This window comes from Euleptes europaea, chromosome 3 (genome assembly GCF_029931775.1).
Source record: "Euleptes europaea isolate rEulEur1 chromosome 3, rEulEur1.hap1, whole genome shotgun sequence".
NCBI lineage: Eukaryota > Metazoa > Chordata > Lepidosauria > Squamata > Sphaerodactylidae > Euleptes > Euleptes europaea.
Window position 1 is genome coordinate 42,782,022 of NC_079314.1, and position 27,785 is coordinate 42,809,806.

Sequence of the window (27,785 nt, forward strand, 5' to 3'; positions counted from 1 at the left end):
TTGTATTAGACCGAACACGGCTCTGTCCTCCCTCCCCGGCCCTACCCCTTTAACTACAATTTCATTTACACTAACAAAGCCAGAGACAGAAGATAAACTTCTGAAGAAGCTAATTACAGCAATAAATACTTTTTACATCCTCTTCTTCGTAGTGTTCGGAGTTCACCCACCCAAGTGGGACTGTAAGCTCAGCTTTGATGAGAGCCCTCAAGTATGGTCAAAAAACCCTGGTTAACCTGCAGCTCGTTCACCTGATAATCCACAAAGGTAGGATCCAGCAAGCACTGCAGTATGATGGGGGAGGTGGTTTCAGGCTCTAACAGTAATACAATTCTGAATTAAGAGTTGGGGGCTCAATCTTTCAAGTTTATTGCATTCCAAAGGAGTTAACTGTCCTATATTTCTCTTTCCACTAAGCTTGCCTTGTAGTGAAAAGGCTTGGGGGGGATTTCTGAAAAAAAAAACCTGATTCATTCTGGGGCTGATAATCCCTAACAGGCAAGATCGCCCTCTTTAAGAGTTATTAGTGTTCTCTATCCTACCGACTACATTGGTCATAATAGCAGATTGTGACTGGAAAAGACTGTCTCCTTCAATGCTACCCTTTTTGGCTAAGTATAGTTACTGTATTGTAACTGTCTTCTTGTTTTCTTGAAAGATAAGTCCACTTTGCACAGTGGCTCCCCCCCTCCCCTATGCCTAAACAATCCACACTCCCATCCTGGCCAAATCTAGTTCCAGCTGTGTACGGCCCAGCAGAAGACAGATTCCACAAGGTTAACAGTTCAGCTTGCTCAACAGCAGCGGCTGTCTAACCCCTTGGTGAGGGTTTGCTTCTGTGGCTGGCAAAAGCAGGCAGACACTATTATTGCAGAAAGCTTGTTGTCTTTAGGAAGCTGGTTTGAGGGTCACATACGGCAGTGTCATATCACAAATGGGTGCCACAGCACAGGGCGTGTTTAATGACAGCTCACAAGATCCTCCACATCCTTTGAGTCTTCAGAATCGGGACTGTCCAAGGAGGAGCCAATTATATGGGAGTTTTCTCCATGGTGTTGCAGTATAGGATCTGAAATTAACAAATTGCATTAGAAAAGCATTTGATCTTTATTCCATGTGCCAGTGCAGCAGTGATTAAAAGTAACTTCTAATAATAAATTTTATTTGCGGCTAGTATGCCAGGTAAAACAGAAAGTGGCCATACAGAGTAGATATTTACAACCAAGGCCAACATTATTAGGAATCACCCAATTTTACATTTCCACAAATTAAGGAAGTACGTTAAGGCGACGTAGCTTCATTGCTACTGCACAATATTTTGCAACCTGGGTGGTGATTGGTGAGCTGTCTCCCAGCAGAAACCTTTTGGTCCATTCACCCTCATCACCCGAGCCCATTTCCCTAATCAAAGGGCCAATAATATTGAATCGGGCTGACTTGTAGAGGGGCCATCTAAAAAATACATACTGAATGGTTTCCAACTCCCCTGTGTTACACAGGCAAAGTCTCTCCACCCTGGGGATCTTCTTAAATCTCCCTTCTAATGTGGCAGATGGTAGGGCTGCACTTCTGGCCAGTGTATAGGCCCTCCTATGTGTGTTCCTTTCCTGGGAGAAGTAACTGTTCTGACCTAGGAAATCATCTGATAATCATCTCTGCCTGAACTCTCTGGGGTAATTTAATTTAATGCTTGGCCATTCCTCTGTTTGTGCTGGACCAGGCTACCAAACATAGTGAGAAAACTATGTGGATTCTCTGAGCTGCCTCGTACAAAGATGGCGCTAGCTCATCTCGTTCGCTAGACTAATCCAAATCTGGATCAAGACCTACTTAAAAAAAAAAAAAAAACACCACACCTGACAGGTTTTATCTGGGTCACCTGATCAGATGTTCAATACCTCAGACTCAATAAGAGTTCTGCAAATGAACACACGCATGAAGCTGCCTTATACTGCATCGGACCATTGGTCCAAAAAGGTTAAGATTGTCTATGCAGACTGGCAGCAACTCTCCAGAGTCTCAAGTAGATGGTCATGTCCCAGTCTGGCTCCCCGCCCCCCAATACCTGTTAGTGTTGTTAGAGGCAAGACTGATTCACTGTCCATATCATCTGACGTCTGGATAAAACCACGGGGAGAAGGGACTATCAGGACGGTTTCGTCCATGCCGGACTGCTCAACTGGTTCTTCTGTGGTGGGAGATGCCAAGTCCTGTATGATAAACAGCTTTTTCCAACAAGTTTGTCGAACTGAAGTTTGCTTTTTTAAAAAGTCCATAGGAGTAAACAAACAAGTTACATTCAAATTGCTTGCTCTAGATGAACCACTGTGGATAGACAGAAGATGGGAATTGCTCTACCGCTGTAGGTCTCTCTGATTTAGTTGTAAACATCCCTAAAAGAAGCAATATAGATGCTAAATGGCTTCTTTGGAAGTGGGAGGGCCTAGAATTAGCATGAGGGAACCGAGCATAAGATCTGCCATATTCATTGATTTTCTATCCTGTCTCAAGGAGAACCCCTGGCCTCTAGTAAATACAGTCAGTCCTTAATGGGGTTTCTCTGCTAGCATCTAATTCCCACCTTGATCTCCAGATTAATTTGTATCTTCTTTCTTTCTCCAAGAAACCCAGACTACCAGAGGTGGGCTTAGTATCGTTGAAACAACTCTGGGGCCTGTCGAGCTCAGAGATAATGGCCAGCCCAGGCTCATGAAGCAGGACCGGGGACAAATGGATTCTCTCTGTGTCCTAATTCCGCTACAGATGAAGCCCCCTCAGTACCCTCTACCCCAATGCGTCACTGCCAGTGGCTCTAGATTCGAACCCTGAAGCTGAGTCTGTTTCCACAGACACTGTTCACAGATACTGACAGACATCAGAGTGAAGATAACCAGTAATTGGTAGCCACACCTGTAGGAGATGATTTTGTACCTTATAACTTTTCTCTCTTACATCTCACCAGCAACAGCACTCTAGGGTGTGTTTTGGAACTCTTGCCTAAGATCGTTTGACTGCAGATGCTAGGGGACTTGCTACATTTTTTAAAAAGTTATGTTTACCCATTCTGGCTTCCCATTCAGGCGCACTGCTCAAGATCAAAGACATCCTCTTCGGGCCCGTAACCATACAGTTGAAGCCTTTCAGCCTGCCCTAAGACATCCTTTGCAGAGCAAGTGCCCTGCTGCTGAGTGTTGTCTCTTCCCTGGTCTTTATTTGAAGCAATGGCAGGGAAGCGAAGAACTCAGGCAAGCTAACACCCCCTTCCTTCCCAGCAACCTCTCAGATGAGAAACTGCACAATTCGCATTTGCACAAAGAGCTTTGAAGTGCAAGACCAGCTTTTCACTGGTTTTTACTGTCACCCTGCTTTAAGTGTGTCCTTGGGCAGGTTCACATCTTTCACAAACGTAAGCCCAGTTTTGCCACCGGCTGTATATTCAGAGCTGCAGTCAGTTACAGCTCCCCGTGCTACTCTGTTCAATGAGCCATGTGTGTTTCATTCAGGGCGAAAACGCATGGTCACTTTATCCTCATTTAATCCCTGTTTTAGCCAGGATCGAATGCACATTAGGTGAAACACGTGCGTTCGATCCTGGCTGAAACAGGGATTAAAGGAGGATAAAATGACTATGCGTTTTCGCCCTCACAGGTGGAACATCTGAAGTATGCATCTAAAAATGTCTGGCACAACTAGGGTCAAGCTTCTCAAAGCGGCAGGATCAACAGCTGCTATTTAACTTATACTCAACAGCATAACAAGCCTTTTATGCAGCCCCATACAGTGATGCTTTCCCATACCTCTGAGACGTAAGCGCCAGCAAAATGGGACTGACACGCGCCCTCTTCGCATTTGAGGTCCGCATCTAAAACCTGTTCTCCGGCTCTCGCCGTGACACTGTCTATGAGTTCAGCGCTACTTCCGCCCACAAATTTGGAGGCGTCGTCTTCGCTGTACGCGGACCGCACTTCGTCAGCCAGCTTGGGCTGGGGGAGGTCATCGGGGAAAGCGTCTGCTTCCAGGGAGGCGGCAGGGTCCACCAGGTCGACGGGCTGGATTTCCGAATCCACGGTCAGTTCTGCCTGGCTTACGGAGGGTGAGATTTCCTCTGCTGCGACAGTGCGGATTATGACGCTCGGTGCATGGCACTGCACAGTGACGTTGTCGTTTGTATTCAGCAAGTGTTCTGGCTGTGGGGAAGAGAGAGAAAACAGGTCGGTACTATTTTGAAGAAGAGTTGGTTTTTATATGCTGACTTTCTCTACCACTTAAGGAAGAATCAAACCGGCTTACAATCACCTTCCCTTCCCCTCCCCACAACACACACCCTGGGAGGTAGGTGGGGCTGAGAGTGTGTGACTAGCCCAAGGTCACCCAGCTGGCTTCATGTGTTGGCGAATGGGGAAACAAATCCAGTTCACCAGATTAGCCTCCGCCGCTCATGTGGAGGAGTGGGGAATCAAACCCGATTCTCCAGATCAGAGTCCACCGCTCCAAACCACAGTTCTTAACCACTACACCATGCTTTGAGCTTTCTTTTTCAGTAATTGACATACCTGAAGCATCAACACTATATGCTCTGACTCAGGGGGAGGCAGCAGCTCCTCCTTGCCCTCTCTCCAGCTGCAGGTTGTGACGGGGAAGGTGTGGGACAGAGGAAGATAGCTGAACAGGATCTCTCTTCCCTTGCCCCTTTTGTAGCTAAAACCCCACTCACAGCGGGGCGGGAGGAGGAGCGTGAGCGGGCCTGCAAGCTGCCTGATGAATTGTCTCCTGCTGCTGCCTGGCAGTTTGTTCCCCAGGAGCGTCCCCTCCCTCACACTCTTCTGCATGCCATGCTTTGCTGCAGCACTGCAAGCCCTCCTGTGAGTGTTCTTGCTGCTGCATCTGTGTCCGTGTTCCCCAGTTCTGGCTTACAGAAAGTTGAAGGGGGAATGCAGGATGGAAGCCCGTGGGATCCAAGGAGTCAGCTAGCTCCACACTGTGGCTGATTTACTAGACCAGCAGTGAAAGGGGAAAAGGTATGCATTTTATCATAGCAGTCATGAAGAGGAAGAAAAGCTATCAGCCCCTGCTTGCACCTTAGTTTCAACCCATTGGGACCTTTTCATTTGAAGTTATGAACATGGACTTGGAAGGTTTGAGTTCCAGTCCTGTCTAACATTTTATTTTTGTTTCTGTATTATCTACATGGCTGTGTTCAGGGGCTGTGGTTTGTACCATGGCAGGGATTTGGAAATAATTTAGTAACAGTTGCAGAATTAGGCAGTAACTTTGTAATACTGGCTAGTTCACTTGAGGCTGCACCTTACCAAGCAACTACTGCTATCTGGGAAAAACAGTAGGCATTTAATTTTCATGTGCATATTTCTACGCAGATGATGTTTGACCCCAAGGATCTAATATCTGCAGGCCTGGGAGCATTGCCTGTAGGTGCCACGTGATTCTGGGGACAGGAGAAATGATTATTCGGGGGGCATGGAGCCCTGCCTTATCCCAGAATGTGGGAGGTGAGAGCATGCTGGTTTGTGTGTGGCGGAGGGGACATATTTTCTCAAGGCTGTTAATAACCTTAGTGAGGACAGATGCCGAATGCTCCCCAGGGGAGAAACCACAGGAGGAAAGGATGGGAAGAGTCAGGAGAAACTGTGCACCTACTGAGCATGTAGGAGATGGCAGTTTGGGTTGGAAATAAGTCCCTCCAGGAAGAACCAAAGGAGTGCTGTAGGATGTGAAGGCAGAAATAGCCGTAGCCCCATTGGAAACATACAGTGATGTCTTAAGGCCCATTTCTATCCATGCTACAATGCTACTGTTCCTGCTGACTGGCATTTATGACACAATCAGTTTTAAGCCTAGTTTGCTTGCTTGGTTTCAGGGAACTTTTTGCAGGATTTTCAACTTCTGCAGTGAGCCAGCGCTCGATGCTTCTGACCCCTGGAGAAACTGTATGGGAGTAACTCCAAGCCCAAACAATTCTGAAAGGCTCCAGCTGACCTGGAATGGGTCTGACCCCCCTCCCCTCCGCATCTCTTTCCAAAATACGTACGGATAAGGCGTGCACAATGATCTGGTCAGGGGAGGCCGGGGCAGCTCCAGCTGTTAAAGTCACTGTTGGGCTGGTGGTCAGCGTCAAAGGCAGCCCCTGGTTGGAACTTGTTTGCAATAAGTAAGTGCCTGGCGTCCCCGTAGGCTGGAGGTGGAAAGACTATAAGAAAAGGGCAGAATGAGGTCAGGAGAAGCGACTCAGTCACCAATGGCCATTTTACTTTATACACTTACTCTTGCACATAAAAGTTAGGGAGGAATTTTGTTTACGCAGGAGGGATGTGAAGAGATAAATCTTAGATAAAAATCTTAAATAAAGGCTGCAACAACCTAGGCCCAAATTATTTTAGGGAACTTCATCTTTTCAGTTAGGGGTGTTGCCTCTCCGGAATGTTCTCCCCAAGAAAGGCTATCAAGCCATTTTTGTCCTCAACCTTCTGGAAACCTAATCCTCAAGACACTAAAGTATGATAGCTGGCTATATTTTAGCTGTTACTGTTATGCTACTTTATGGGGGGAGGGGGTTAAAGGTAGTTTGTAGCATGGATTTCTAATCCTGGCTTGAATGATAAATCTAGGTATTCTGTGGGAGGCAGGACCCTCAGTTCTAAACTCTAAGCCTGTGGGGCCACCTGGTGGGCTATAAAGGCATAAATAAAAGAAACCAGTTTCAGAAGAGTAACTTATGTTAACCTAACCACCAAGACTCCTGGGTACCTTAAAGACAACACATTTATTACTCCATGAGCCTCTGTAGATGTCCTGAATCTAACAAAGTCTGCCTAGGTCAGTTAATGCAACAATACTTTTTTCTTCTCATTTTTAGAGAGTTGCAGGGCTTTGGATCTTTACAATGCAATCCTGTACGGAATTATTCCAGTCTAAACACATCGCTTTGAATGGGTTTAGACTGGCGTAACTCTGCATATCAGGTGCCCCCCCCCCAAATATAATGTAAAACCATAACAGAGTTTCTTTACCTTTTAAAATAGCTGTCAACGTTCTCCCTAGGTGCTAATCGTCCTACTTTTTAATAACCTTTTACAGCGTATTGTTATACCCTGCAGAGGCACATTTCTTTACAGGTGACGCCAAAACAATCCTAAGAAGATCTTGAACCGCAAAAGAACAAACCAGTTGAGCATGGCATCGCCAGAAAGGCTATGCAGTACTTACAGGCAGAATCTCAAAGGTCTGTAGCGTTCCGCTGTTCAGTGTTATCGTGTCCGAGTCCACAGAAGCAGCTGGGGAATCAGCAGAGGCTGAGGGGATTGAGAGGGGAAACACACAACTAAATACGAGCAGGTACTTAACGGACACGAGAACAAAACATCCCCGTGGAATGTGGTCTACAGGTTGGTGTCACTCTCCAGGTGATCTAGCAGGCAGTAGAAGTTAATTGTGCATAAAGAAACAATTACATGGAGAGTTGTTACTAGGCTGAGGGAGAGTTACTAGCCCAAGGTTGCCCAGCAGGCTTCCTTGGCAGAGTGGGGACTCAAATCTGGATCTCCTGGATCCTAGTCTGACACTCTAACCACCACACTACATGGCTCCTGTTCTGCAAGCGCACGCCACATGTCTATCAACCACCACAGATGGTGTGCCATGCTCAAGTGGAGAGAAGCACTTGTTCATCAGTGAAGATCCTTGTATGGGTTGTGCCTCCTCCTTTCTCCATGGGTAGAAGAAGAGTTAGTTTTTATATGCCGACTTTCTCTACCACTTAAGGGAGAATCAAACTGGTTTACAATCACCTTCCCTTCCCCTCCCCACAACAGATGCCCTGTGAGGTAGGTGGGGCTGAGAGAGCTCTAACAGTTGTAACTTGCCCAAAGCCACCCTGCTGGCTTCATGTATTGGAGTGGGGAAACAAACCCAGTTCACCAGATTAGCCTCCGCCGCTCATGTGGAGGAGCGGGGAATCAAACCCAGCTCAGAGTCCACCGCTCCAGCTGCATATGCAATTTCTTTTTTTTTGCAAAGGCGCTTAACTCCTCAGACCATGCCTGCTCAGTGGATGGACTAACATCTACAGCCCTCCCACCTTGCTTATTAAAAAAACTCAAGCAAAACTAACTTTAAAAACAAACACTGGCCTCTGTCTTAAGTGGTTGTGCCACTAGAGGCGGACCTGTCTCCACTGGAAGCTTGGCAAGACATCGACTGGGGAGTTGAACACCTCCTCAGGATATTGGAAAGCTCTGCAAAAGAACTGCATATGCCCTCTGCCCACAGAGTAAGGAGGAGGCACAATCTGCACAAGGACACCTTCCGTTCCACAGGTGAGATGAAACCTTTGTGGTAGGTTCTTGTAGGTTATCCGGGCTGTGTAACCGTGGTTACACAGCTCGGATAACCTACAAGAACCAATGAACTCTGACCATGAAAGCCTTTGACAACCTTTGTGGTAGGTCCGATGTCTTGTTCTGCATTTATTCACATTCCCAATTACCCCAAGGGAAACATTTGTCAAAATATGTCAGTGTATAAACATGCATCATTGGTGTGGTGAGCCTTCTCCGGATCTGCTGTCATTACAAACTTCCACCCAGCAGCACCCGTGGGCTCTTCTAGTTTCTGGCAGAAACTGGCTGTGCAAAGTGCTGCTTAGCTGGCCCTTGTGAAAATCGCAAAGCCACACCCCTACTGCCTCCCCTTGCTGGCCGTGCAGGATGCTGATTGGATTGCCTTTATACCAGTCACAAAGCTCCACCCTTTTCCACAGCAACACTTCAAAAAAAAAATTAAGTTTAAATGTATAAACATGCTAGGCAGCTGGGGAAAAGGTTAAAAGTGCTAGGGGAGAAGGGTGTGTATGTATGCATAAAAACCACAGAGAACTTCATAGAGTCAGAAAGTAAAAGCGACAATTGATTTATGTTTGAGCTACAATTGCAGATGTGATGCTCTTAAGTTGAAACATGGTAGTGGGCATGTTTATACCCCTCCAATACTTGAAAGTCAGTTGGAATAGTTACTGCCAAGATCAGTGAGCTTTAATCACAATTAAAAATGCAGCGGCCCAAGAGACTGATGGGATAACAGGATGGCACAGTTAATGGGTAGAAAAAAACAATTTGTTTTTAAGAATTCAGGTCTTTGGTTGCAGGAGAAGTGTGGTGTCACTTCCTATGTTACTGCTCCAAACCACCGCTCTTAACCACTACACCACGCTGGCTCTCTGGGATAAAAAGGAGTGAGCCAACACCTTTTTATCCCAGGCATCTACAAGCTTGTTCTAATTCTCAAATTCCTGTTAATACATTTGTGGTTGCTTGACCTGCTGCTGGCTGTGTGTATATCCCATGCAATGCTTCCAGTTGAGAAGTATGTGAGAAAGGAGAAGTGTGCAGATATATACACTTGCCAATTTCCCCCCCCCCTTTGCGTAACCAACAGGAGAAAGCAAAGCAGTGAGTTTCAGCTACTTACAGACGTGAGTGATCTGGACGGGGATCTGCAGTGCTGCCATGGGGCTTGGCGAGCCACCGGCATTCTCGTCCAAGCGAGCCACTCGGATCTGGACGTGCTGAACCCCAGAACCAGAATGAGAGTTGGGCAGCCCGGGTAAAGACTTGTTCTCGGAAAGCTGGTGCCCCAGAGTGGTTTTCTGGCTCTCGTGAAGCTGCTTCAGACCTTTTATAAGAACTGAAGGGGGGGGAAGGGACTTACTCAAACATGTTGCTGAAATCAAGCAAGGAAAACAGACAAAAAGTAGCCACTTCTTCCTCCCCACCCACTGAAATATGGGGACCCCTGTAACAACAGGGTCGTTGTTCAGATGTTCAGTTATGTGAAGCGCTCTGAACACTCTAAAGCGCTATATAAATGCTAAAGGAGCGTTTTTCTATTCTCTCTCCTGACCACAGACAGTTCCACAAGTTGCAGCAGCTTCACCAAAAACACACTTGGAACAAGAGGCTTCATTTTCAGTGGAGAATTTTGAATGTTTCTGCCCCATCCCCAAACAACTTCCTTGAACAAACACACCCAATCCTAAATTCTTTCAGCAGTTTCTGAAGATATTCTGCTGAGAAAATGTCAAATAATTTATTTAACTTCGAAATATGTTCCTTGATGTAGCTTTCAGTAAGGTGACATGTGAGAGCCAAAGAAGTATCAGATTGTTCATTATCTGTCACTGTTTCCAGACAGAGGGGGAAACTTTGCCTGGAAAAACAGCGCTCTCCTTTCATAAGATGGTGGAGGTCTGGTCCTGGCCTGTTGTGTGAAGAGGCTGCTGATGAACAGCCAACACTCAAGAGATTTTAAACTAATGACACACCAGGAATATTCAGACTACACCAGCAATAATGCCACTGCATATATAATCTCACAAATCCAGATTTTCTTTCCCCCCTCCTTGGGTCTTCAGGATTATTCAGGATTATAATACTTAAAGGGAGAATTTTTGAACAGGTAAGGAAACTGTGCATGTTACAGTCAACGCTTTACCGGGAAATGAAACTTCTTTGTGGTTTGCAATCTGTCTCTTGATCGTCCACCATTTACTGCGAAGCCACTGGGGTGAGCGTACGCTGCTCCAGCCCTCGGCCAGCAGATCCCAGTTGATATCATTTTCATCAGCTACTTCTAGCTCTGCTATTCTGACAGGAGGACACAGGAGAAAAGATATGAGAGAAACCCACTTCTGATGCCAAAAGAATCTTGTTTTCATCGCATTTGGTAAGACTGCCGAATAGCAAAGAGGAAGCTAGTTCTCGAAGAACAGATGGGCCCTAAAGTGACTACTAGCTGTCTGAGTCACAGAGCCCGCACTCAGCTCTTTGACAGGCTTAGGAGGGGAGGCCAAGGCGTGAACAGGCCTAGAGACTGAGCCACCCTGACACGGAGGTCATTCCAGTATGTGGCAGCAAGAAGTGTCATAAACCGATGTCGGCAGGTGGCAATGGGCCACCTGTCCAGGGAAAAGTGAAGTGCTTCTGGTTGATAAAAAGCCAGTCAGATGAGAAGAACTGGGCCTGCTTCAGATGGAGTGGCAATCCATGTTAAAAAGCAACTTTGCAACTTGGGCGCACGTTTCGATCTGGGGCTGAAGATGGAGGCACAGATCTTCCTAGCGACGCATAATGCTTTGAACCTGTTTCAGCTGGTTCACCAGCTGTGGCGCTTTCTTGAGAGGCATAATTTCGCCACTGATATCCTTGGCTTAGACTATTCTGCTTAGACTACTGCAAAGCACTTCACACGGGGCCTACCTATGAGGACTGTTCGGAAGTTTCCATTGGCCCAAAATGCGGTGGCTAGTCTGCTAACTGGTACAAATTACTGAGTGTGTGTCTGGTCAGCTACTGCTCTGCTTCCAGGCACAATTAAAAGAACTGGTCCTTAACAATAATGCACCATAAACAACTGAGACAGAAGAGTGTACGTACGAAATATTTGGGAATGACAACATAGCAGTCACTGTTGTGCTTTCTAAGATAACTTACAAAGTACAAATAAGGGATCCTGAGGAAATTGTGTCTTTGCATCTCTCCCCTACCCACACCAGTCCTTTCAAGACAAGCAGGCCAAACAAACCTCAGGATGAGGTTGATCTCATCTTCCTTGGTCCACTCTGTGCCTCCGCTCTGCTTCCAGTTCAGGTAGTTCAGCCACTTGGAGCGGCACTGCTTTTCAGACCGGGTCCCGACCCGTTCTGCCACCGCAGCCCAGGACACGCCTTGCGTGACGATGTCCCCGGGCTCCGTGCTGGTTAACTCGTGGACCACTTCAGCCAGCCTCTTTTCTTCTTCTTCCGTCCACTTCCCTGAAATCAAAGAAGGGCAGGTAACAACACAGGCCCCAGAAGAGGAAAGCGGGAGCCTCCAAGATTGAGGCCCAAAGAAGTGTGCTGGAGATCGGGCAGGTGTACCGTGTTTGTAGCTCCATTATCATTATTTCTGCTTCAACAACTCACCTATACCGTCAACTGTTTAAAATGCCCTAATCTTGTTTGGAGTAGAACAAAACTGTGTGTTTTTAAAAGCCTGATACAAGACTGCACGACTTCTAGCAAGTATTAAAGATCCCTTGTGTGATGGCCACAACTGAAAATGCAGCCAACTTGTCTAGAGCTGTTCATTCACCACCATGCGTGAACTTCTTTTAACGCTGGGAGAGGTAAAATGGCAAGACAGCCAATACCATGATACATACACTGAAAAAATATAATCTGTTTATAGCCCAGTGGACTCTGTCGGACCCATTTCACAGATCACCTTTGCAGTAGGGCTGCAGCCGTTCCTCTGTTCTTGGCTCCTGGGCTACACTAGATGCCCTGCATCCTGTAAGTACTTCGGATCGTGTGGGAACTTCCCCGTCAGAAGGTCTGGGGGGAGGGGGTATGTGGGAAGCAGGTATATCACAAGGGCTCCCCATGTGATGCAGAACACCCACAAGTGATGAGCCCAGTTCATGGCTACTAGTAAAAATGTGTGTAAAGTGGATGCTTGGCTCTGAAGCTCCTATCAGTCCGTGGAGCCTCCTGATGTTTTGTGATTGGACCCAGCCCCCCGCCCTGCCCCGCTGTGACAGCCACGTTAGGACTGGCCCCACCCTTTCCCCCAACGGCAACCATTTTGTCGTGGCACACACTACCTGTTCTCAAAGTTCCCAAGCGCACATGGGTTCTACAAGTCTGGGGAATCCCCTGCTGTAAGGGAGAGGTTTTATGGTACAAACCATACTACAAAGGCAACACTGGCTTGAGATGGATCTTGGAGTGACTGAGGACATCTCGCTAAATAACTGCCAGTGTAATACACTGAAGATGAAATCATACCTTCGCCTTATCAAGGTCAAGTAAAAAATATGGCTAATAGCTGGTGTGCGGGATCTATCTTAGACACTGCTATGAGGAATACCTGCAACACACAAGGCTTCACTCTGCCTTCCTAGCCTATCCTAATGATGAACGTTCACTAGCATCACACAGAAAGCTCTGTAGTCTTAACAACAGAATCAATATTTTTAGTAAAGGAAATATAAGAGCCCCGTGGCGCAGAGTGGTAGGCTGCAGTACTGTGGTCCAAGCTCTGCTCACGACCTGAGTTCGATCCCAACGGAAGTTGGTATCAGGTAGCCGGCTCAAGGTTGAATCAGCCTTCCATCCTTCCGAGGTCGGTGAAATGAGTACCCAGCTTGGTGGGGGTAAAGGGAAGATGACTTGGGAAGGCACTGGCAAACCACCCCATCAAAACCAAGTCTGCCTAGTAAACGTCAGGATGTGACGTCACCCCATGGGTCAGGAATGACCCGGTGCTTGCACAGGGGACCTTTACCTTTTAAAGGAAATATGCTTTAAAAACAATCCCAAGCTAATTCTCTGAAACTGCTTATAAGGTCTGCAGGCTTAATTAAGTTGACATATTATAATAAAGACAAAAATACGGAAGAAGTGGACGCTCGCTGGAATGTAACAATCTCAAGGATGGAAAAAACACTCCAATGTGTAAATCGTAGAGAGGGAGTGATGTGATCATCATCGAATTTTAGATAAATAGCATATTGTTTGGTTCACTGGTATGGATATTGCAGTTATATTAGCAGCACGGTTTTAGTTTATTTTCAAGAATTTGTAGTATGTGTATTTTAGTAAGGTTATATTTCCATTTTCTTTTATTGTTATATTCTCATTTTCTCTTAATAAAAAAAAAAGGTCTGCAGGCTTAACTAGATATTACCTATTTCAGCATGTGTACCTGTGTTGCAGGTATCCTTCATCAGCCTGCATCGGTCTTTCACAGAAGAAGCACTTCTGCCAAGGGCAGCTCCTATTGTCGCCCAGTCGTTGCCGTGCTTAATCCTTAGCCTAAATGGGAAAAGGGTGTGTGAGCATTGGGTGTCAATTTCTTGCCACTCAGAGGCAACTGAAGTTTCTCTGTGGATGGAAGTGAATAAAGGAAGTCCAGACCCCATTCCAAAATCCTGCTCTTAGTGAAGATTTCATACCGACTGTACAGGTTTAACTCACTGGTCTTTCAGAGAGACAGAAGCCCTGTTCGCAAGTTACAGTGAACTCATGTACAGTGTTCACTTGATTGTGCTTCCCATGTGAGTAATTCTCATGTTACATTTAGCACATGTGCAGCTGAATGCGTAATTGAAACCCCACATATATATCCAGCGACTAGTCCCCAGTTTCATTTGGAAAGTGAATGTGCACTGGCTCTTTTTACAAACAGGTGTAGGCACACACTTGCACTTTGTATGTTTGTTCACTGTAACATAAAGGCCAGAGCAATTGCCATTCCCTGTAAAAGATCATAGATTTTATAAGAAGGTCACTTTGCACACAGAAGAGAGAAACGCATGAAAGTTAGCTACGACAAAAAGTCCCACCTCTGGGTCTCAAAGTGGCTTAAATTGTTGTTTTTTTTAACCAGAATGGTGTAGGGGTTAATATGTCAGATTAGGACTGGGGAGATCTGGGTTCAAATCCTCACTCTCTCACATCCTAGCCTACTTCACAGGGTTGCTGTGAGGTTAAAAAGGAAGACAGAATCATGTTCACTGAGCTCCTTAAAGGAAGGGTGAGATTCAAGCCCAGTAAACAGAAGCTTTAATTCCCTCGCTGGAACTCTGCACTCCTGACACCACTTACAAATATCTGAAATAAGCAACAGAACATTTCCCTGCATTTCCCCCACTCCAGATTGGATCCAGACTAAATTTTCCCATGGCAGAATGGAACTTTCCTGCCTCCCCCTCCCTATGCAGCCCTCTGATCTCCACAAAATGCTGTTCCTGGGGATAGGGGATCCTGATGGATGACACGAGGGGGTCAGCAGCAGGAAAGGGGAATTGGTGGAACTTGCAGATTTAGCCTGGATCCAACCCGCTGCATTACACAGTTGGTTACACATAAAAAGCCTGTGTGGTCACTTTAAATCCTGGAGCCCTCCCTTGGTGTGACCCTCGCAGTTCCACCCATGGGGTGTGGTTCAGAATCAAAAGCTGGAAGGCTCGCATTCATTTCTTGCTGAAGCATGCCATGACCTTTCTGAACAAGGAGGAGAATCTTTTCCAAGCACTTCCAAGACGGGTGAGCATGAAGTGGCTCTTTTCACATTGCTTGGTATCATGGCCAAGGACAATATACACCCACGACAAAGGATGCCAGGGTTTTTGAAGCTGTTCCCAAGCAGGGGCATGCCTTCTCTTGGCCCTCAAGCCCAGCCTCTCTTCCCTATCCCAGCTGCTGCCCCTCCGACGAGGGAGGGAATGGGGCAGAGCAGCTTGCCAACGGGAGCAGCTGGAGTAGCAGTGGGAAGGAGGGAGGGAAGGAGAGGGAGGAACGGGAGATTCAAGCCCCGGACTCAATTCATAGGCCTCCAGCTGCCAGCCACAAACCATAACAAGTTTCTAGAAAGGCATCTGGAGGCTCTTTTGAACTGCTGATAGAATTTAATGGAAAATAAAACTCACTCCTTCAGTTTCTCGATTTCTTCAGACGTATACCTGTGAACCATACAATAAGCAGATGAATTAACATAATGCATATAATTAATTTCGTTTCTTTAGATCTCCCATCACTAACGCTCAGTCAGCACTGTATGTATTATGCCCATATGGCATGATACGCTAAAAATAACATTAAGACGAGGACTTTCAGAATCAAGGGAACCTCCCTGTGCCATATGTTGTGCTGGCAAATCAGCAACACATGAAGCTGCCTTATACTGAATCAGATCCTTGGTCCATCAAAGTCAGTATTGTCTACTCAGACCAGCAGTGGCTCTCCAGGGTCTTTCACATCACCTACTCGCCTAGTCCCTTTAACTGGAGATGCCAGGGATTGAAGCTGAGACCTTCTGCGTGCCAAGCACATGCTCTACCTCTGAGCCACAGCCCCTCCCCATCCAAATACTGAGGTTCTCCCTCAACCAACTACTGCAACTAATTTCTAAGCATGACATCACTAACTATCTTAAGTTATCAACGTGCAGGTATTTGCATCTATTTGATGCTACCATTTTCTCTCCTTTACTATATATGTATGTGTGTGTGTACTCACACACACATATAGTCTTCCACTTTAACTTGTCAGGTCACACAACAATGGAATCAGTTCAAAGCAACAGAAGGCTTGCAACCTTAACCATGCTGTTTGGGTCAAATGTTAGAAGGTTTTCATACTTGCCAACGTGGTTCCGGTCATCATACATACGGAGGACTCGTCTATAAACAGCAAAGAGAGGCCGATTCAGACCCCACGCAATGGTCCTGTAGAAATCTTTCCTTTCATCTTTTGACATCTCAAAGATGATTTCTGTGGCATCTTTTATTCCACGTGCCTAGTCACATTAAGATTTGGATGACAATTTAAGTTTCCCAACATTGTTTTTTCAATCAATCAATCCACTATTACAAAGTTCTGCAAAAAGTATCTCACAAAAATTGTATGCCGCCCCCCCCCCCCCCCTTTTAAGGCAGAAATGTGGACAACTGCATCAGTGAGCCTGGTAAATATTGAGAAGGGGGGGAGGTTACTTTGGCAGTACCAGAACTTAGCCAATAAAGGAAGGGGCATGTAGCCCTCTATGCTGGTTTACTTTGGTTGGTCTTAATAAAAGGTTTCAGTTGACATGGCTTTTGTTTGTAGATTCTGCTGTGAACCAATATAGCTCCCTGCTTCAAGAAACCAAATATATACTGAAATGTGTCATTTCTGTTCAGGATTGGGAGCACATCTTGTCTGTTTGGTAGTAATAATAAAACAATAAACTGGAGAATAGCAAAATGAATGTAAAGAGATACCAAATTTAGGAATAAATTGATGTATCCATTTTAAAAAGTGGTATTTAATGTTTAAAATGTTGATTTACAGTGGCTGTATTATTATTCGTCTGTATTGTGGTTCTTAGGAATTGCAGGTCAAATGCAGAGGGAAAGCAGAAAGAAAGAAAAAGAAATTAACTAAAGTGATCATTAAAAATATAAACATGCAAGTAATTAACAGTAACTGGGATAAACTACTTTGTGGAATAGCTTTCCCTGGAGGCTTTCAAGGAAGGCTGGATTCGTGACAATCCAAACATTTTGGATATCACGAAGCTGCTTTATTTTGAATCTGGGATATTCTGGGATCTTCTGCATGCCAGCAGATGTTCTGCCACTGAACCACAACCCCTCCAGAGCCCAACGAGCCACTCAGTAGGTTTACAATTCAATTATTCCCTGAACTAACACAAAAGGAAGCCTGTACAACTCCACGTTGAGGTGTTAACCATCTGACTAACTATGCAACAGCATAAAGCCCACCCAAACTGGGACGTCTGCTTAGCACGCTCCTTTGTACAAAGTGTACCCTATGACGCTTCCTCTGTTCAGCTTCTCCACAACACAGCAGATATTTTCTTTCTACACCACAGGGGATGAGCCTCATCTAAGCAACAACGTCAACATTGATAAGGCAAATTGACTGCTTTCTATCAAGCTGTAACAGGTTTGGGATGAAGGGGGATCAGCACGGCCAAAACGAAAATGCTGGTTTCCATGGGTCTCTATGACAATCCTGGTGTTCTTTTTGTGTGTGGAAAAATGCAACAGAGAGTACAAAAGCCATGTATCAGGTGTGGAGGACCAGCAAAAGGAAGCAAGACAGGCTTCCCACTTTTCTTCAACAACGGTCAAAGTTTATCTATTAATCTACATTGTCAGATTTGTCTTACTGGTTTGACTGTTCGCCACCTTAAAGACACTGAACTGGGAGGAAAGGTAGCCAAAAATACATAAATAAATAGAAAAGAAAAATATTGACTAGAGCTATTTCTAATTTTTTAAAAAGATAGCTTGGTATGCTCCCTCCGTGGGTTTTGCTTCTAGATAGCTAAGCTCACTACTTTATTACAAAGCATAAGTACCATTTTTAAAAAGATAACAACTTGAGAATAAGCAAGCTAGAATTATGATGGGACATGGACCAAAACTGACATTGCGTGAACAGAAGAGAACTTTCACTTGTGCAAAGGGAACAGGATTTCTGCAAGTTCCCCCTGCCCTCTGCAGGGCCCCCCCCCTCCATACCACATCTGCCCTGTTTCCAAGTTCCTGACCTTCAGAGAGCAGCCTTTTGGGAAATCATGAGAGATTACAGCAAGAATGTGGAACAGGGAAAGCCACACCCCACAAACACAGTAAATATTTTTGCCTATCACAATAAGTACATGCAATTTTATACTGTGTTTTCAAAGGCACTGAAAACTGGCCAGAGGCAGAGTTGTTTTACAAATTTGGCTAAGAAAATTAAAACAGGTCACACAGAAGGGACTGACCACTGAAACCAGCCGGCCAATTGACTGCATCACACAGACCTTTAAGTAACGCTCAATGTTACTCATCAAAATGTCGATTTCTTCCTTCGACCACATTCCCTGCTTCCATTTATGGCCTTCAAAAGCAGAGAAGAAACTGTCATACAACTGATACACCCCCCAAGCAGCCAAGACATCAAACTGTCCTGATCAACCAAGGCAAGAAATATTAAGGGCTTAATTGGGGCAATGCAATGAACTCCACAGTACAAGTTCCCCTACTGTTTCCCAACAAAATGCAATGGGTAATAGATTTAGATTTATGGTCCTGAATCAATGAACAATGACTAGTGGCCTTATTAGATACACAACACTTCCAAAATATTACACTATTTGGGCAATCCTAAGGACACTTTTCTGGAAATAAGTGCCACTGAAAAACATGGGACTTATTTCTGAGCAGACCTGATCAGGATTGCTCCCTGTATAACTCACACACTAAAATTATCCTTTTAGCACCAATAGATAGTGCTCTTAGTTGAAAAAGCTCCCCCTTATTCCCAAACAATTAAGTGTACACCTAGAGAAACACGTATGCCAACTTACCCTTGTTTGTGAGAGAATCCTTATCCTCTTTGGTTGTAAACCAAGCCTGACTAACTGCTGATACTTCTTCATTGCTTAGAGAAGAGATTTCATCCAGTTGTTCATTCTGGAGAATCTGGGAAAGGAAAAAGAAAGTGGAAGTCTCCAAGAACTTAACAAGCATGAACTATGGATGCAAGTGCCTACCCCAGTGACTACCCAGAATTTGATCAGAATGGTACCTGAGACTGCAGGAAGCGAGCACACAAAAGCTAGATTATTTCCTTAATCGGTGCCACCTGATAATACTATGCCATGGCCCTTGCATAAGCCCTGCATGTTTGGTATACATGGCAAAATGTGAGAAGGGTGGTGTGGTGTTGCGCCAGGTAAATACTGAATTTCTGTTTTACTTCTATGTTTTAATGTGGAGTTTTAAATGTACGTTGCTGTGAACTTACACAAAGGCCTGCAGAGTGAAAAAGAGGGGGGGCTAGATGGGCGAATGAAGTGCGTTATGATTGGATGGTAGCTGTACTCTAGGCAGCGGAGGTGACCATTTTTGTTCGGAGGGCGGCTCTGCGTGAGAGTTAGTGCTGAGCAGTGTGTGTGTGTGTGGAGGAAGGCGCCTGAGTGAGGTGCTGTAGACTGGGAGAGAAATCTGAGTCCTGCGTGTTATTAGCCTGGGTAGCAAGTTAGGAAATTAAGCTTTGTCCAGGTTATGAGCCTAAGTGGGAAGTGAAGAAAATAAGTTCTGTGTGGCAACGTCTATTTAAGGAACCATCACGCTTATTAACCATGTTTTACTTATAACTAAACTCTATGTTCAAGAAAAACTATTTTAGAGTAAAGGATCCTCCTTTTACCACAGAGCCACCCCCATGCGCTTGACCATTCTGTCAGTCAACCGAATACAACGAAGCCATCCTTTTCTTTGGGTTTAATTGAGAATTCTAAGACAAGAGCCGTTGGTGGAAGTGAAAATAAGGTAGGCAAGGAGGCAGCATAACACACGTCACCTCAGAACGCTACAGAGAGGTGCCGTTACAGAGGCTACTCATAAATAAGAGAAAGAGAAAAACTGGTACAAGCGGCAAGATAGTTGAGGTTCCACTTGAAATTTTAACTGAGGGATACTCATCTTGACAAGACTGCGTTTTATGTATACTTTGTATTCTCTGAACTCCTCCCTCCACAAAAGTGAACAGAGCTACACATGAAGAGCACCGGGCACATGCTGCACCACAGGCACAACATGTTCACAGTGCTCCTACAAACACCACAAAATGTGCTTCCCACCTCAACAGTTAAAGTTGTTCCATGAAAAACAAACACACCTATCACAGGAAGATCCCGAACCATCTGCTTTGTTTGAACAAACGTTAGTATTGAAGGATTCCGTGCTAATGAACCCATTAATGACGTTAATCTTCAAAATGCAGTTTGAGAGCACACTGAGCACATGTTCAGAACTGTCACAAAGCAACTTGGAAATGATACTCAAATCATTTATTATTACAGCCAAAGGCCAGCATACGGAAATGATACTGTACCTGGATCTGAGTAACAGTTCCCTCGTTAAGATCGCTATCAGCCACTTCGGTGGTAGCAGTCATGGTCACCTCAAAGCTCTGATCACTTTCGGAAACTTCAAAACATGCAGAATTGTAAGATTAATACAACATGTTTATCTTTGGCATGAGCGTTACACTTAAAAAAACATACACCCTAATGTGAAGAGATCCTCAAACAATTCAAGTCTGAAAATCTTCCATTGGTTGTGGCAAGGCGAAAATTAACAAACATGTTCAAATCACATTAAGCCAATTAAGGTTAGGGAACCATGGATCTGCTCCTATAGTTCTGGTTTATGTATAGAAGTTTGTCACAGAGTGAAGCAAGACTTAACACAAAGAACATAAAGGAAAGCTGGCTGAGTTCCAGTTCAAAATAATAGCAACCTGTTGTATCAGCCCTTGCAGAATCCAAAACAAAATCTACGTAATAGCTTTCATTGGAGTCAACCAAAATGACACAGAATAGTGTGTGAGTTTTCAAGCTCACCAAAATTCTTAATCATGTTACAAAATAAAATAATTTTGAGGGGAGGAAACTTTTTAGAAAAGCATTTGGTGCAAAATGCAAGGTGTGTAAACTGATGCCAGCGCCAATTCAAAAAGACAAGCAAGCTCAGCGTCTCACACGAAGGGCTGGCAAGACCGGATCTAAAGATCATGACCAGAGAAATCGGCTTTTCTCCCTCCCCTCAAATTTTGTTATGGTTTAACATCTGCGCTTCCAGTTATCGGGGAAGGCCCAAAGAGCACACTGGTCTCAATCTGTTTCCTTCTGAAATCTCACTTTGTGGGAATGGGTTCAAGGGAATATGTTCAAGTGGCCCTTTATGTTTCCACATGATGGCCTTTTCTCAAGCAGGGAAATAGTGGTCCAGGGCTGTAGAAAGAGCACAGCCAAGAAGCCCTTCCTCCTGTGGGGTAGGGGCGCATGGGATGCCCTGCAAGTTGAACTCCTGAAACTAAGACCTTCCACTGTATCTACGGCTGTTTGACAGACCTATTCCCCTTCCTATCCCTTTTTGATCAGGTCAGAAATATTTACAAGATGAAGACATATCAGCAGAATGTGGGACACCTGCCCCTTCCCAACCAGCCAGTGTTTCCACTACTGCATAACTGAGATCAGCAGGGTGGTGGATTCATCATTCTCTTGCTTTGCCTTACCCAACATCCCATTCTTCTTCCTGGAAACTGCTCTGCCGCTTCTTCCTTGCTGGCCAAGCTGATGCCCCTATTCCCTTCCCACAAGCCCCTCTCTTACTTTCCTCTGGACTGGACTCCTGGTGTGTGAGATGAGGGCCCTTCCGTTAGTGGTAACACACTTACGTGGAACGGCAACAACAGAAATGCACGGAGTGGTATCATCCATACTCTGGTCATCTTCAGACGATAAGCAGAGCCTTTTGTGTGGAGGTTCGGTGCTGTCTTCAGAGTCTACTCCATCTGTCTCTATACACAGGCAGAGAGAGAAAATGCTGCAGATGACACTGAGAAAAGGACGCTTGGTCAGCCTTCTCCCCACTGCTTACATGCTTACTGCATATTAAACACATCCATTCAAGTGCCTCCCATAATAATAAAACCAAAAGCCCAATGGAAAACTTATTTACTAAGCGATTACAATCTTGCTAACGTACTGCTGTCAGAAGCGAAGGCTGCCAGAGAGTAACAGTCTCACTTTAACAAAACTTAGCTCATTATTACAGGCCCATTTAATTGTGAACAAAATATTGATCCTTAATTACTGGTCCTGAAAAACCTACTACTTATGTACATTAATTCAGCAAGTAAGGAACAGATTTTTTTAAAAACAAATATTGGTTTATATTATTCCATTGTAAGAAATACAACACTATATACAGATAATGTTAATGTGTGTGTGTGTAAAGTGCCTTCAAGTCGCAGCCGACTTATGGCGACCCCTTTTGGGGTTTTCATGGCAAGAGACTAGCAGAGGTGGTTTGCCAGTGCCTTCCTCTGCACAGCAACCCTGGTATTTCTTGGTGGTCTCCCATCCAAATACTAACCAGGGCTGACCCTGCTTAGCTTCTGAGATCTGATGAGATCAGGCTAGCCTGGGCCATCCAGGTCAGGGCAATAATGTTAATACTGGGGGGTAAACATCAGCAAGTGAAAACCTTGCAGAAAGGGCTGCCGGATTTTGCAATTATTTGTTTTTAATTGGGTAAAAAACTTGTGGAGAGTTTAGAAACAATTTTGACAGAATACCTCCTTCAGCAGTTCTTTCTTCAGACAGTCATTCCTATGTGGACTTGTCAGTCCAAGAACCCGGGACATAATCTTAAGACATGCTTAGCTCACTTGCCAAGCTGTTCAGTACCATAACTGTTCTGTATAAAAGGAGATCCCCGACACTCTCCTACTGCTGTACACTGCAGGGGAAGACTAGTAGTGGCAGGCAAGCTGGTTCATTGTTACCCACTATCTCACTGGAGAACCCCCTATGTTTCTGCAGAACCAGACATTCCCTGGGACAGTGTTAAATCTAGAGCAAGAATCCTATAGAAAAGCCTGCATTACTCAAAATACCCAACTCAGCTGTTTGACTCCGACTGTTAGCGAGCCATAATCTAAAATAATATGGAGAACAACATCTGTCCATACCATCCTGTGGGCAGTGAAGTATAAGGTTCCCTTCAGTGTCTTGGGTCAAAGTCACAGAATTCACGGTTTCTACTGTCACTGTGTCAGACTCTTCTTCAGCTGTGCTCATACTCAGACCTAGACGAGAACAAACCACAGAACATTTTGCACTCTAAGTACACAGACGACGTTTTCGAGTCGGTTGCATTTTTTAGTCTGTTCCAGCACGAAGACCACTCCTTTCCACAGAACAAATGTGGGGGGAAAACCCCAAACTGTTAATGCACAATACATGAATAATTCCTTCCTCATGCTGCCACAAGTCTCCGTTTGGCCTCATGTTCCTTCTCCGACTCCACTGGGACGCAGGACCGGCTTCTTTTCTCTCTTTTCATGGGCCAGCAAACAATATTTCTGGCCTCAACTAAAGACAGGAGAGCCAGTGGAGGGAGGAAGACTGTGCCTAATCTCACCACATTTAAAATCACCATTCTGGAGAAGGTATCTGGGACTTTTGCTATCAGATCATTAATCATGGCCTCCGAGTGATTAACCTGTGTGCTCTTAGCACACAATATCCTGCTATAGTGAGCATTTTGCCAGAGAACGCCCCACCTGCCTGGCAACCACTGGTGCCAGTTTGCATTTTTAAAACACCCCCCACCCCTTAAAAGTTCATATATTCCCCCTGCAAACCAGGGATCTGTATTAGCTAACTCGGTGCACCCAATGAAGTTGTTGGGAAATAGGCTTAGGACAGAAAAAGACATGAACACAGATGGCTTGAAAAGGGAGTTAGGCAGATTCAGGGAGGAAAGCACCACCACTGGCTTCTAGCCACAGTGAGTAAAGGGAAACCTCCATGTTCAGAGGCAGTGAAGCTCTGAATTCCGGCGCCAGGAGGTAACATCAGGAGAAGACCTCATCAGCCATGCCCTGTTGTTGGCCCTCCAGAGTAACTGGTTGGCCACTGTGTGAGACACGATGCTGGGCTAGATGGACCTCTGGTCTGATCCAGCAGGGCTCTTTCTTATGTTCTTATAAAGAAGTAAACTACTTAGCTCTGAGAAACATGATTAGTTCCTAGAAAGACTGATAATGATAATTTTATTGCAGGATTTCACATTACAAGCAAAGTCTTGCAACGATGGGTGAATTTAACTATTATGCTATCTAGAAATTACATTTGTTCTATAAGACAGACACCCCAGCAGTTATGATAGTTTAGATGTTCAATTCTGATAAGGTTGAAACATCAAATATAAATGCTGTTCCTTGTGTGCGTGTGTGTGTGTAAAGTGCCGCCAATTGCAGCCAACTTATGGCGATCCATAGGGTTTTCAAGGCAAGAGACTAACAGAGATGGTTTGGCATTGAATTCCTCTGCACAGCCACCCTGGTATTCCTTGGTGGTCTCCCATCTAAATATTAGCCAGGGTCAGGGCTGAGAGTTCGTGATTGGCCCAAGGTAACCCAGCAAGCTTCCATGGCGCAAGTGGGGATCTGAATCTGGGTTTCCCAGGTCCTAGTCTGACAGTGAAAACAGTTAGTTCATCTTTGCAATGTTTTTCTTATTTGAGTTAATGCATATGGCTGTCAGCATACTAAATTTAACAAATTTGATTTTTGTAAATATAAATCCCACCTTTCTTCCAAAGTCTATTCAAGGTGGCTCATGTGTTATTTCTTCTCCCAAATTAGCTATAGAGGTGGTTGGAATAGTATCTACATTGTATTGGGAGGGATTATGGCTCAGGGGTAGAGCATCTACTTTGAATGCAGGAGGTCCCAGGTTGAATTCTTGGCATCTCCAGCTAAAGTGTCAGGTAGCAGGTGATGTGAAAGACCTTTGTCTGAGTCCCTGGTAAGCCACTTCCAGCCTGACAATACAGTTCTTCATACAGTATAGGGCACTGTGTTATATGTGTCTTCTGTGTTCTGCTTTGTGGTGTGCATGAAACATGCCCTCAATAGACCATGACATTCTGGGCTCATACAAGTGAGATTAATTATAATGCACACGACATGTGCATTATATACCATGGACATAGTTGTCTATGCATCTATTTTAACAGATTTTTAACTTGCTTCCACAGAAGTGATGTGGTAGCTAAAAAAGGCAAATGCGATCTTGGGCTGCATCAACAGAAGTATATTGTCCCGATCACGTGAAGTGATGGTATCGCTTTACTCTGCTCTGGTTAGACCTCACCTAGAATACTGTGTTCAGTTTTGGGCACCACAATTTAAAAAAAATGTAGACAAGCTGGATCATGTCCAGAGGGCAACAAAGATGGTGAGGGGGTCTGGAAACCAAGTCCTTTGAGGAAAGGTTGAAGGAGCTGGGTATATTTAGCCTGAAGAGGAGACGACTGAGAGGGGATATGATAACCATCTTCAAGTACTTGAAGGGCTTATCATATAGAGGATGGTGCCGTTGTTTTCTGTTGCCTCAGAAGGTTGGACCACAACCAACGGGTTGAAATTAAATCAAAAAAGTTTCCATCTAGACATGAGGAAGAATGCTCTAACGGTTAGAGCAGTTCCTCAGTGGAACAGGCTTCCTCGGGAAGTGCTCCTTCCTTGGAGGTTTTTAAGCAGAGGCTAGATGGCCATCTGTCAGCAACGCTGATTCTATGACAGTAGGCAGGTCATGAGAGGGAGGGCATCTTGGCCATCTTCGGGGCATGGAGTAGGGGGTCACTGGGGGTATGTGGGGGAGGAAGTTGTGAATTTCCTGCATTGGGCAGGGGGTTGGACTAGATGACCCTGGTGGTTTCTTCTAACTCTATGATTCTATGAAGTTATGGGGCACCTGTTTCATTGTCATTTTCCATAGCATCATATGCATTATTTGTTAGTTCTGCATCAGATTAGTGATTGTGATATCCCACCTGCCATTCCTTCAGCTTTGGTTCTGATTTGGTATGAATTGCTGATCACATGAATTGGCAAGGTTTTTGATTCATATCTCTATATATGTGGTTTTATCTCCTTTTCCTCCACAAATAGAAAGAACATAAGAAAAGCCATGCTGGATCAGACCAAGATCCAACAAGTCTAGCAGTCTGTCCTCACAGTGGCCAACTAGGTACCTCCAGGAAGTCCACAAACAAGAAAACTGCAGCAGCATTGTCCTGCCTGTGTTCCAAAGCACCTAATATAACAGGCCTGCTCCTCCAATCCCGGAGAGAATAGGTATGAATCATGACTAGTATCCATTTTTACTAGTATCTATGAATAGCCCTGTCCTCCATAAACATGTCCACTTCCCTCTTTAAAAGGCTTTTTTCGAGCTTTCAGCGGCCATGGAACAGCTTAGGAGGCACGGCAGTGGCACCTCCTCCCCACTGTCCCCGGCGGTCCAAAGCTCAGAAATGGGCTGTAACCAATGTATGTGGTTTTAAGACAATGGAATGTTATATATTCTCATAGATACCAGATGTTAAATAATATGATGGATGACTGGCAACCTAGACCTTTGAGGGGGAAGTATTGATTCAGCTGTAGTTTGAGGAGTGCAGTGTTTGCCAGTTATTTTGAAAGTAGTATGCATGAATACACAATACAATGAAGATCACAGAGGAACTTTAAAATTTGTTTTATTGAGAAAAGGTACTCAGGTAGTTTTATTCTGCCCTTTCTCCAAAGAGCTCAGGGTAGCATATGTGGTGCTCCCATTCCAGCCAACTTTGTTTACTGTAGAAAAGAAACAAATAACTTTGTGGCACCTTAAAGACTTAACAAATGGATTGTAGAATATGGTCTTACAAGCCAGAACCAACTTCTTCTGATGTACGAAGTGGTCCCCTACGTGAGGTAGGCAGGAATATTTTGCTTTGCTGTGTGCTGAGACCTAACTACTACTGTCTTTTGCATAGCCCAATCTTTTGGTCTCACTTTGAGGGGAAAATTCTTCTCTATGCTCAGTTTACATATCTGGTAAAGTGATCACATTTTATATTTGATAGCCGGCTCTGACCAATGAAAGTTTATACCACAACAAAAAGTTTTTACAGTTCCACAAGCCACTCTGTGAGTAATGCTGATGGCATATTTTGCATATTCAACATGAAGCAGCTGGTTGTTGGGCCAGTGATCTACTCTAAGCAGTAAGGAAAACACATATTAAGAAAGATGGGAAGACAATTTTGTTTTGAGCCATAAGCTGCAACTGTAGGTAAAGTACAATGCTATCATTTTAAGGTACAGGTAAAAGAAAAGATTCTTTGCCAATGTGACCAAGGATAAGGCGGGTATATGCTTTGCAGCCTCAGTGCACAAATCCAGTAATACTGTAGGCACTTCTTGATATAATAGGCAGTTTATTCCAGATAACAAGATGCATTTGCAAGGATGAGCATAATGAAATAGCTGTTATAGGGCATCTTGGAAGATGAGCATAATGAAATAGCTGTTATAGGGCAGAACACTAGCACTTCAGAGACGCAAAGAAAATGCCACTCACTTGGAAATCCAGTTGGACACAATTTATTTTTGGAAGTGTAATGCTGACACAGGCAATTTGGTAAGCAGGGTGGGGATGGGGATGCACCTCGTAAGACCAGCTGTTTACTGGGACTAAGATGCCACAAAGAAAGGTGACTGGGCTTTTGGGGAAACAGAACACAGAGGAGGCATCGACACAGCCTAACGTGCATTTGAGTATTTCACGGCCACAAGAAGAGGTGAGGGAGAATAGTCGGCAGTA

General features: G+C 44.8%; 2 protein-coding genes across 2 annotated transcripts in view; one reads left to right on the forward strand and one right to left on the reverse strand.

The window, feature by feature from the left end:
- Window positions 1-27,785, forward strand: part of MEIG1 (meiosis/spermiogenesis associated 1) — a 256,861-nt gene that overhangs the window by 46,408 nt on the left and 182,668 nt on the right. The window lies entirely within an intron of this gene.
- Window positions 925-27,785, reverse strand: part of DMTF1 (cyclin D binding myb like transcription factor 1) — a 28,062-nt gene continuing 1,201 nt past the window's right edge. The window contains exons 2-17 of the mRNA XM_056846086.1: window positions 23,096-23,212; window positions 21,797-21,919; window positions 20,447-20,541; window positions 18,915-19,029; window positions 18,369-18,445; window positions 16,192-16,349; window positions 15,481-15,513; window positions 13,755-13,864; window positions 11,593-11,821; window positions 10,504-10,655; window positions 9,481-9,696; window positions 7,222-7,307; window positions 6,047-6,205; window positions 3,798-4,187; window positions 2,066-2,210; window positions 925-1,069 (exon numbers count right to left, since the gene is read on the reverse strand). Coding sequence (XP_056702064.1) covers window positions 960-1,069; window positions 2,066-2,210; window positions 3,798-4,187; window positions 6,047-6,205; window positions 7,222-7,307; window positions 9,481-9,696; window positions 10,504-10,655; window positions 11,593-11,821; window positions 13,755-13,864; window positions 15,481-15,513; window positions 16,192-16,349; window positions 18,369-18,445; window positions 18,915-19,029; window positions 20,447-20,541; window positions 21,797-21,919; window positions 23,096-23,204 — 2,307 coding nt within the window. The 5' untranslated portion in view covers window positions 23,205-23,212 and the 3' untranslated portion in view covers window positions 925-959. The remainder of the gene's footprint in view (window positions 1,070-2,065; window positions 2,211-3,797; window positions 4,188-6,046; window positions 6,206-7,221; window positions 7,308-9,480; window positions 9,697-10,503; window positions 10,656-11,592; window positions 11,822-13,754; window positions 13,865-15,480; window positions 15,514-16,191; window positions 16,350-18,368; window positions 18,446-18,914; window positions 19,030-20,446; window positions 20,542-21,796; window positions 21,920-23,095; window positions 23,213-27,785) is intronic.